The sequence below is a fragment of the Orcinus orca genome, chromosome 5 (assembly GCF_937001465.1).
Source record: "Orcinus orca chromosome 5, mOrcOrc1.1, whole genome shotgun sequence".
Lineage (NCBI taxonomy): Eukaryota > Metazoa > Chordata > Mammalia > Artiodactyla > Delphinidae > Orcinus > Orcinus orca.
Window position 1 is genome coordinate 79,160,674 of NC_064563.1, and position 12,096 is coordinate 79,172,769.

The window sequence follows — 12,096 nt, forward strand, 5'->3', positions numbered from 1 at the left end:
ATAATCCATCCATCTTTCTAGGTGACTATCCAACTATGAACCTTGCCCAGAGGAGAATGTAAAGAGGAGCTTTATAACTAGATGATTATCCATCTCTCATTTTTTTCTGGCATGCAGGGGGTTGGAGCTGGGCACTAACATGTATGGTGTTATAAGGATTTTTAATAATGGGGAGCTACTAAAGGAAACAATGTGTCTGGACTCTAGTTAAGAGCTCTCCCATACAATGCCAATCAATATCAAAGACTGAAAAGGTAAGCTGCTTCATGTGGGCTGCTGTCATGAGAATGTGCATCTGTGTGTGACTCGGGAGATTCCAAGAAACTGCGTATCTGGGAAAAAGCTATTCAATTTCAATTCATGGTGAAAGGGAAAAAACTCCTCTATCTTAAAGACCAGGTAAATACAGACATATGTTTATTTGACCCAATATCTGTGTTTCAATGTTTCTCTCTTAAGAGTACAGTTCAAATTTCTTTGGTGTACACTACAAGATATAAAATGCTATTAACCATCAGGATATTCTAGCCAACTAGTATTAATATACTGTCACACAAACAGCAGGTGATTTTTTTGTTTTTGACAGCAATTCCATAGACCCCAAATTAAGGTATTTTCTTCCCCTGTAACATCCAGTGTCACAGCCCCGGCCTTCTGTTGCCCCAATCTCTCTCCTCTGTCACTTACCGCTGCTTCAGTATAGCTCCCAGTGGCCAAGGAGCCAGCAGAGCTCATTTCTGCAATGAGTAAGCATGCCCGGTGCAGGGGCAGGCCTACTTCTCCCAGGCCTTTCACAACTCCTGAGCCTGGAACCACATGAGCGTTTACTAGATCTGCCCAAGAAGCTATTTTAAAGACACCACCTATGAAAAGGGGAAAAAAGATATCTGTCAATTTCCAAACAAAATCCCTTAACTTTTACCCAACCAACCAACTACAATATGGAAATAATCTCCTAGTAACATGTCAATGTAATAGCGAAACACTTCAAGAATTTTAGTGATTATCAGTGGACCTACTTGTGAAAAATTTATCTGTCCACCTGGTTAGCTGGTTGAGAAATCACAAGGAGAAAAAAATCTTATAAGTTCTACACTTAGTTTACTAGCAAAACTGGTAAGACTGTTTTTCCTTGCAGGCTGATGCTTGTGACTACCAATAAGATTTATGCAACTGGAAAGGGTCCAGTGAAGACAGGTTGTTTGTTGAGTGGAAGATATCAACTGAAATTCCTCTGAAGATGACAAATTTTCATTCTGTAGGGATCTCTCAGAAACTTTACCATCTCTCAAATCTACTTGTTCCTTAGGTCTCTTTAGCTCTTCAAATTTCAATAGACAATTGTATTCATTTTAAAAGCAGACAACAGTAACCCAAGTAGATTTTTGAAAAAAAACTATATGCAAACTTATAGAAAGTTTGTATAACTCTTTCAACAGTCTTTTTTTTTAAAGTATTTATTTATGGATTTGGCTGTGCCGGGTCTTACTTGCAGCATGCGGGCTCTTAGTTGCAGCATGCGGGATCTAGTTCCCTGACCAGGGATTGAACCTGGGCCCCATGCATTGGGAGTGCAGAGTCTTAACCACTGGACCACCAGGGAAGTCCCAACAGTCAATATCTTTAGCACATGAAGAAAGTCATTACAGACAAATCTCTCCTAAAGAAATAGCTTAAGAATATGTATGTATTACTTTAAGAAAAATTGTTGTCTCAAAAGATGCTTATAACTGTTAAATAACATAAAATGTCCGTTGTAAGGGTAAGTGAAAAAAGAGATATACCCAATATAACAGAAAGTTGCATAGAAGAATGGGTAAAGAATTGGTAAAGAATTAAGCACTTTTTAAAACTAATGTATGCTCTACCTTGAGCTATTTGACAAAATTTTTTAAAAAGGATGCATATCAACAGATCTTTTTCTGCTAAAAATAAATCTTACTTTATACTACCTTTTCCTTGTCTCCTATAGCTGCAATTTTCATTCTTTGAATATTCAGAACTCATTGTGTTCTGCAGGGCCAACATCTGTCATTTTTGCCTGCCTAGAACCCATGTCCCTTTCTTCTGGCATAAGCACAGCCATTTTCCTTAGGGAAATAACCCCTAACTATACCTTGGCCTTCAAGAAGTTTACATAAATAGCCTCACAATGATCAAGGGATCAACCCTAGAAGACGAAGACATAACAACCGTAAATATTTATGTACCCAACACAGGAGCACCTCAATACATAAGGCAAATGCTCACAGCCGTGAAAGGGGAAATCGACAGTAACACAATAATAGTGGGGGAATTTAACACCCCACTTACACCAATGGACAGATCATCCAGACAGAAAACTAATAAGGAAACAAAAGCCTTAAATGACACATTAGACCAGATACACTTAATCGATATTTACAGAACATTCCATCCGAAAGCAGCGGAATACACTTTCTTCTCAAGTGCACAAGGAACATTCTCCAGGATAGATCACATCTTGGGTCACAAATCAAGCCTCAGTAAATTTAAGAAATTGAAATCGTATCAAGCAACTTTCCAACCACAACACTATGAGATTAGGAAGCAATTACAGGAAACAAACTGTAAAACACAAACACATGGAGGCTAAGCAATATGCTATAAATAAGCAAGAGATCACTGAAGAAATCAAAAAATACCTAGAAACAAATGACAAAGAAAACACGACGACCCAAAACCTATGGGATGCAACAAAAGCAGTTCTAAAAGGGAAGTTTACAGCAATACAATCCTACCTCAAGAAACAAGAAAAATCTCAAATAAACAACCTAACCTTATACATAAAGCAACTAGAGAAAGAAGAACAAAAAACCCGCAAAGTTAGTAGAAGGAAAGAAATCATAAAGATCAGAGCAGAAATAAATAGAAACAAAGAAAACAATAGCAGAGATCAATAAAACTAAAAGCTGGTACTTTGAGAAGATAAACAAAATTGATAAACCTTTAGCCAGACTCATCAAGAAATAAAGAGAGAAGACTCAAATCAATAAAATTAGAAATGAAAAAGAAGTTGTAACTGACACTGCAGAAATACAAAGGATCATAAGAGACTACCAAAAGCCACTATATGGCAATAAAATGGACAACCTGGAATGGACAAATTCTTAGAAAAGTACAACCTTCCAAGACTGAACCAGGAAGAAATAGAAAATACGAACACACCAATCACAAATAATGAAATTGAAACTGTGAATAAAAATCTTCCAACAAACAAAAGCTCAGGACCAGATGGCTTCACATGCGAATTCTAGTAAACATTTAGAGAAGAGCTAACACCCATCCTTCTCAAATTCTTCCAAAAAACTGCAGAGGGAGGAACACTCCCAAACTCACTGCACGAGGCCACCATCACCCTGATACCAAAAACAGACAAAGATATCACAACAAAAGAAAATCACAGGCCAATATCACTGATGAACACAGATGCAAAAATCCTTAACAAAATACTAGCAAACTGAATCCAACACATTAAAAGGATCATACACCATGATCAAATGGGATTTATCCCAAGGATTCTTCAATATATGCAAATCAATCAGTGGGATACACCACAGTAACAAACTGAAGAATAAAAGCCACATGATCACCTCAGTTGATGCAGAAAAAGCTTTCAACAAAATTCAACACCCATTTATGATTAAAAAAACTCTCCAGAAAGTGGGCATAGAGGGAACCTACCTCAACGTAATAAAGTCCATATACGACAAACCCACAGCAAACATCATTCTCAATGGTGAAAAACTGAAAGCATTTCCTCTAAGATCAGGAACAAGACAAGGATGTCCACTCTTGCCAGTATTCAACAGTTTTGGAAGTCCTAGCTATGGCAGTCACAGAAGAAAAAGAAATAAAAGGAATCCAAATTGGAAAAGAAGAAATAAAACACTCACTGTTTGCAGATGTTTGCAGATGACATGATACTATACACAGAAAATCCTAAAGATGCCACCAGAAAACTACTAGAGCTAATCAATGAATTTAGTAAAGTCGCAGGATACAAAATTAATACACAGAAATCTCTGGCATTCCTATACACTAACAATGAAAGATCAGAAAGAGAAATTAAGGAAACAATCCCATTTACCATTGCAACAAAAAGAATAAAATACCTAGGAATAAACCTAAGGAGTCAAAAGACCTGTGTACAAAAAACTATAAGATACTAATGAAAGAAATCAAAGACAACAAAAACAGATGGAGAGATATACCATGTTCTTGGATTGGAAGAATCAATATTGTGGAAATGACTATACTACCTAAAGCAATCTACATATTCGATGCAATACCTATCAAATTACCAATGGCATTTTTCACAGAACTAGAACAGAAAATTTTGCATTTTGTATGGAAACACAAAAGACCCTGAATAGCTAAAGCAATCTTGAGAAAGAAAAACAGAGCTGGAGGAATCAGGCTCCCTGACTTCAGTCTATAATACAAAGCTACAGTAATCAAGACAGTATGGTACTGGCATAAAAACAGAAATATAAACCAACGGAACAGGATAGAAAGCCCAGAGATAAACACACACCTATGGTCACCTAATCTATGACAAAGGAAGCAAGAATATGCAATGGAGAAATGACAGCCTCTTCAATACGTGGTGCTGGAAAAACCTGACAGCTACATTTTAAAGAATGAAATTAGAACACTCCCTAACACCATACAGAAAAATAAACTCAAAATGGATTAAAGACCTGAATGTAAGGCCAGACACTATAAAACTCTAAGAGGAAAACACAGGCAGAACACTCTCTGACATAAATCGCAGCAAGATCTTTTTTGACTTCCCTCCTAAAGTAATGAAAATAAGAACAAAAATAAACAAATGGAACCTAATTAAACTCAAAAGTTTTTGCACAGCAAGTGAAACCATAAAGAAAACAAAAAGACAACCCACAGAATGGGAGAAAATATTTGCAAACAAAGTAACTGACAAAGGATTAATCTCCAAAATATACAAACAGCTCATGCAGCTCAATATCAAAAAACAAAGAACCCAATCAAAAAACGGCCAGAAGATCTTAATAGACATTTCTCCAAAGAAGGCATACAGATGGCCAACAAACACAGGAGAAGATGCTCAACATCACTAATTATTAGAGAAATGCAAATCAAAACTACAATGAGGTATCACCTCACACAGGTCAGAATGGCCATCATTAAAATATCTACAAACAATAAATGCTGGAGAGGGTGTGGAGGAAAGGGAACCCTCTTGCACTGTTGGTAGGAATGTAAATTAATACAGCCACTATGGAGAACAGTATGGAGGTTCCTTAAAAAACTAAAACTAGAACTACCATGTGACCCACAATCCAACTACTGGGCATATAGCCAGAGAAAACCATAATTCAAAAAGACACATGCACCCCAACGTTCATTGCAGCACTATTTACAACAGCCAGGACATGGAAGCAACCTAAACGTCCATCAACAGAGGAATGGATAAAGAAGATGTGGTACATATATAAATGGAATATTACTCAGCCATAAAAAGGAATGAAATTGGGTCATTTGTAGAGACATGGATGGACCTAGAGACTGTCATGTAAGTCAGAAAAAGAAAAACAAATGTTGTATATTAATGTATATATGTGGAATCTAGAAAAATGGTATAGATGATCTTATTTCCAAAGCAGAAATAGAGACAGACGTAGAGAACAAACATATGGACACCAAGTTGTGGGGTGGGGGGGGTGAACTGGGAGATGGGGATTGACATATATATACTATTGATACTATGATAGATAACTAATGAGAACCTACTGTTTAGCTCAGTGAACTCTACTCAATGCTCTGTGGTGACCTAAATGAGAAGGAAATCCAAAAAAGAGCGGATATATGTATACGTATAGCTGATTCACTTTGCTGTACAATAGAAACTAACACAACATTGTAAAGCAACTATACTGCAATAAAAATTTTTAAAAAATAGCCTCACATCACCAGGAGCAGGGTATATTACCCAGGTGAGCTAATAAAGGTATTCTATACCCCAGGTCTGAGCGACTGGTTTGAGGAGTGTGCCTACCTGAGAAAGAAGTCAAGAGAGAAGAAAGCAGAGCTGAGACTTGGAGAGAAAGCAAGGCCAAAAGACATCACTTGAGCTCCTAGAGCCAACCACGCTTGACAGGCTTTTCTACAGCTGGACTTTGTCATGTGAGCCAATACATTTCCTTCTGTTCTTCAGCCAGTTTAAGCTGGATTTGTGATTCTTGTTGGTTCCTGAATAATACTTACCTTCATACTGCTTTTTTACTATGTTTCCTATATCTGCAAATTTCCGGTCTTCAAATATTAGAAACTCATGGCGTTTGGCCAGAATGGTTAACTCCTTCATCACATCCAGAGTAAAATCATTCAAAATATCTACATGAGTCTTGAGCATGCAGATTCTGGGTCCTAAAGCATCTGCTAGCTGCAACAGCTCTCTGGACTCTGAAATATCAGCAGACAGGCACAGATTGGTCTCCTTCTTTTGCATAAGCCTGAGAAGCTTTGATGCAACTGGGTGGATCCCGGGCAGCTCTGCACGTGCACCAAAGCTTAGTTCTTTGGGTCCTTTCTTTACAGAAGGGAGAGAACCATTATGATTAGCTGCCACAAAAACATTCTCCTGAATAAATCTCTTCACTCTCTCGACCATCTCAGCATCAATTTTTTTCTGTTGCTCAAGAATCTCCAGCATTTTGGACAATGTACACACTGAGTGGAGACGAATCCCATGCGCCTGCAACTTGTCCTTTCCTCCTTGCTCTCTGTCCAGCAGCACTATGGCATCAGTGACCTTCAAGCCCTCCTTCTGAAGAGCCTCAACAGTTTCCAAAACACTAGATCCACTGGTGACAACATCTTCAATGATCAAACAGGTTTCTCCTGGATTAATAGCCCCTTCTACAAGACGCTTAGTACCTAGAAAAGAAAAAATTACGTTGACTCTGTTTTAAAGTTATATATTTCAGCCAACTCAAGATGTATCTTGTAGTATAAATTTGGCATGTATTTATGAAGGGGGGATAATCTAAATTATATTTTCTGATAATCTACTTTGGAACTACTTTATTTTTAAAATTCCTAATGAATCTTCAATGTGCCACAATTACTGTTTTGTTCAGTGCCTATGTATTTCAAAATTGTCAAAGTTACATATACAGAACATTTTTAGTAAAACTAGCAAATTATTTAATGGTGTAAAACATCATTTAATGTGTTTATGATCAAAATTTCAAATACAGGTTTTATTAAGGCAAGATCACCTAGGTCAATGAAAGTTATGAAACAAAGAATAGCCCAATATCATCAATGAAATCATTCCTTTTTCCATTAACAATTTCTTTATTCAAGATCAGCCAAACAACTGGCCTTCTGAGCACATAAATGCAGGAGGGAAAATATTCGACAACCACTGAGGTCAATCACCACAGCGTTATGAGCTATGTAATGTAATGTGACTAAACACACTTCCCCACTCCAACCCCTACTGCAGACTATTTTCAGATAATCTACAAACTGTAAATACTCAGGCTGTAGACTACACAGACTCACGGTTTAGAGATTCATTTTTACATTTTCCACTACCAAATTTATCTTATTTTGAATCAAAATAGATATAGTGGGCATTTTGCCTACGTTCTGAACTTTCCACAGGTACTTTCCCCAACTCCTTTCCTTCCCTTGCAGAATTGGCAAGTTTAACTGAATCATCTTAGGCGAGAACATAAGACTGCAAGTACTTATAGGTATATTTTTAAATTAATGATCTTATTCTAAGAAATATTTTTGAAGATACATAATAAGGAAATAGAAACAGCAGTCTTATGGCAGTGATTCATATAGATAAACACTGTGCCACTAAGTGGCAAAAACATTTGTCTAATTTTTTTTATAATGGAGAATTTCAAACAAAACTAGACAAAATAGTATAACAAACCTCCACAAATACAGCACCTCACCACTTAGCAACTCATGGGCAATCTTGTTTCAACTGTAACTCCAACATCACCCTCCCCCCATAATTTTTAGACGCAAATCCCAGACATCATATGATTTCATCATAAAATTTTTAGAACACGTCTGTAAAAAGGACTCTTTTCAAAAAGAAGTAACAAAAACAGTATCACACCAACATAAAACAACACGAAAAAATCATTAGTACTTAAGATCATCAAATATGAAGTCAGTTCCAATACTTTTAGATTGATTTAGTTTTAATGCAGCCCACATTTAAAACACCCACCTGATAACCTACTGCCATGAACCCATAAAAACATCTTCATTTAGAATTTCATGTGGCATTTACTTTTTTTTTGGCCACCTGGACAGCTGTGGGATCTTATTTCCCCAACCAGGGATCGAACCTGGGCCCCCTGCAGTGGAAGTGCAGAGTCCTAACCACTGGACTGCCAGGGAATTCCCTCACATTGCTTTAACAGATTAATTTTATTCATGCAATTTAAATACAAATACATTGGGAAAGTAAGTGCTCTTAGAACATTCTTCTGATGAGGGAAGCGCTGGTAAAAATGTTGGGTTTCATAAATTTGGTGCACAAAAAAAGCACTTTTTTTCATTGCCTAATTAATACAAAGCATTTCACCCCTAGACTCTAAAGGAAAGGGAGGTGATTTATAACAACAGTTAACAAATTCCACAGGCCATAACAACTTAAAGGCCCTATGAAGAATATTCAAGGTGACTACAAACATCAGTGCCTAGAAGAACAAATTCTAAAAGTATCAGGCTATATATCAACTTAAAGCTTATACTATTTCTACTTTACCATAATCCTTTGTTTCCTTCCTTCTAATAAGCATTGGAATTTGGTTGGTTGAACAGATAACTGTGGCCAATGGTAAAGCTGTATAAGGTACTCCACACACAGTATCAAAATTGATCCCTGCATTTTGGGCAGTTTGGAATAAAATTTCTGCAACCTGTAAAAAAACAACACATAACCCAATTATTTTTATTACTATTTTAAGTGGTGTATAAATCATGTAACAACATAAAGACAGTAACAACCCAGCAAGGGAGAGTCTTAAACCTGATCAGAAAAATATAAATGCCTTTTTGTTAAGTTATCCTCTCCACAAATCCCAGTTTACAAATATAAATATAAAAACAGAAGAATTAACCTACTTAGCTAGACTCAGGGCTGCTCCAAGAGCAACATGGAATGTGTTAGGAAAGGCTATGATGTTCACCCTGAAGACTAAGGATGACCCCTAGGCTTCACAGTTTTCCTTAGTAATTCATTATGCTTGTCATGTCTAAACCTATCACCTGCTAGTTTTATTTTCCCAACAGAAGTCTTCAATTAAGAAGTTTCACAAGAGAAATTAAGAAAACAATTGCATTAAAAAGAATAAAACAGGGACTTCCCTGGCAGTCCAGTGGTTAAGACACCGCGCTTCCACTGCAGGGGGCACAGGTTCAATCCCTGGTCAGAAAACTAGGATCCCGCATGCCACACAGCACGGCCAAAAAAAAAGAATAAAACACAAATAAATTTAACCAAGGAAGTGAAAAACCTTTAACCAAGGAAGTGAAAGGCCTGTACACTAAAAACATAAGACATTGATTTTAAAAACAAACAAACAAACTGAAGATAACATAAGTAAATGGAAAAATATTCCATGCTCATGGATCAGAAAAATTAAACTGTTAAAATGTCCATACTAGGGCTTCCCTGGTGGCGCAGTGGTTGAGAGTCCACCTGCCGATGCAGGGGACACGGGTTCATGCCCCAGTCCGGGAAGATCCCACATGCCGCGGAGCGGCTGGGCCCATGAGCCATGGCCGCTGAGCCTGCGCGTCCGGAGCCTGTGCTCCGCAACGGGAGAGGCCACGACAGTGAGAGGCCTGCGTACCGCAAAAAAAAAAAAAAAAAAAAAAAGTCCGTACTAAAAGCAATATACAGATTCAATGAAGTTTCTAAAAAATTACAATGGCACTTTTCACAGAAATGGAACAAACAATCCTAAAATTTGTATGGAACCACAAAAGACCCTGGATAACCAAAACAATCTTGAGAAAGAAAAACAAAGCTGGAAGTATCATATTCCCTGATTTCAAACTATATTACAAAGTAATAGTAGTCAAAACACTATGGTATTGGCATAAATACAGACACACAGGTCAACAGAACAGAATAGAGAGCCCAGAAGTAAACCTACACATATATGTTCAATTAATTTACATCAAAGGAGCTAAGAACACACAAAGGGAAAAGGACAGTCTCTTCAACAAAATGGTTTTGGGAACACTAGACTACATCTTACACCATACACAAAAATTAACTCAAAATGGATTAATGACTTGAATGTAAGACCTAAAAACATAAACCTCCTTGAAGAAAATAGGTGGTAACTTCCTTGACAATGGTCTTAACAATGATGTTTTAGATTTGACACCAAAAGCAAAGAAATAAAACCAAAAATAAACAAGTGGGAAGGTGGTTCTAGATGGTGGAGTAAGAAGATCCTGAACTCACCTCCTCTCATGGACACAACAAATCTACAACTACATTAAGAACAATTCCCTCCGAAAAGAACCTGAGAGCTAGGTGAACAGCTACTGCACAACAAAGGATAAAAGGGCACATGGAGATGGGTAGGAGAGTTAGAGACACAGTCTCGCCAAAAACTTCATCACTACTTCAGCAACCCATAACCAGGAGGGATCTCACAAATATGGAACTTCTCCCTGATGCTCCACATCAGTCACCCCAACCCCTGGGACCTACACCGGAGAGATGAGCACTCAAAACACCTGGCTTTGAAGACCAACAGGGCTTGGATCCAGGAAAACCATATGGATGTAGGGAATAGAGATCTGCTCTTAAATGGCTTGTGTGCAGACTCACTCACCCTGGGACCCAACACAAAAACTGTAGCCTGAAAAGAGCCTAGATCATATGTGAAGTAAGTTCACTTGCTAATCTTAAAGTGTCTGCCAGGGGGGCTCTGTTGGGGCTTTCTCCAAGTATGGAGCCACTGGCAGGCACCATTTTTACACTCTCTTTCTAACTTGCTACTGCCTGCCCCTCCCTGCACCACAGCCCCAGCCCCACCAGAGGCAGTGGGTGAATACACCACTTCCCCATGTTTCTGCTGCAGCCTGTCCCCCCATCCTCCACTGATCCTGCAGCCACACCAGTGGTGTGGATGCACACCAAAGCCAGTGGGCACATGTAGCCCAAATAGGGGACACCACTTGAGTGTGTGCTTTTGTTGCTAGGGGGGATTGCATTTCTGGGCCCCAAAGGTGTGAAGCAATCAAAGACACAGTTTGAGAAACAACTAAGAACTAGAGCAAGGTTGAACAGTAAGGTTCATTTCCCAAACAGGGCCACCCCTTCAAGACTAGAAAAGATAACTGTATCACCTAACACACAGAAACACGGAGTCAAGCAAAATGAGAAAACAGGTATATGTTCCAAATGAAAGCAAAAGATAAAACCCCAATAAAAAACCTTAATGAAACAGAAATAAGTAATTTACCTGATAAAGAACTCAAAGTAATGGTCTTAAAGATGCTCACCAAAATAGGAAAAAGAATGGATGAACACAGAACTTCAACAAAGAGACAGAAAATATAAAAACGTACCAAAGACAAGTCAAAGAGCTGAAGAATACAATAACTGATCTGAAAAAAAAATTAGAGGGGTTCAACAGCAGACAAGATGAAGCAGAAGAAAAGATCAGTAATCTGGAAGACAGGGCAGTGGAACTCACCCTAACAGAGCAGCAATAAACAGAACAAAACACCAGCATTTTAAAAAGCAAAAATAGCGTAGGGGACCTAGGGAAAAATATTGAGAATAACATTCACATTATAGATTAGAAGAGTCCTAGAAGAAGAGAGGGAAAAAAGGGGCAGAAAACTTATTTGAAGAAATAATGACTGGGGTGCAGAGACAAGATGGCAGAGGAGGACTTGAGCTCACCTCTTCTTACAAAAACACCAAAATCACAACTAACTGCTGAACAACCATTGACAAAAAAAATGCTGGAACCTACCAAAAAAGATATTCTACACCCAAAGACAAGCCACAATAAGAAGGTAGGA

The 12,096-nt window shown here is 38.0% G+C and overlaps 1 protein-coding gene and 1 non-coding gene across 2 annotated transcripts in view; both read right to left on the reverse strand.

Annotated features, from left to right (window-relative positions):
* The window catches only part of UMPS (uridine monophosphate synthetase), a 47,081-nt gene that overhangs the window by 20,658 nt on the left and 14,327 nt on the right, over positions 1-12,096 (reverse strand). The window contains exons 2-4 of the mRNA XM_004278816.3: positions 8,807-8,960; positions 6,268-6,939; positions 688-863 (exon numbers count right to left, since the gene is read on the reverse strand). Of these exons, the coding sequence (XP_004278864.1) occupies positions 688-863; positions 6,268-6,939; positions 8,807-8,960 (1,002 nt within the window). The remainder of the gene's footprint in view (positions 1-687; positions 864-6,267; positions 6,940-8,806; positions 8,961-12,096) is intronic.
* On the reverse strand, positions 8,364-8,436 carry TRNAG-UCC (transfer RNA glycine (anticodon UCC)). The gene has a single exon. It is a non-coding gene; the product is annotated as a tRNA-Gly (tRNA).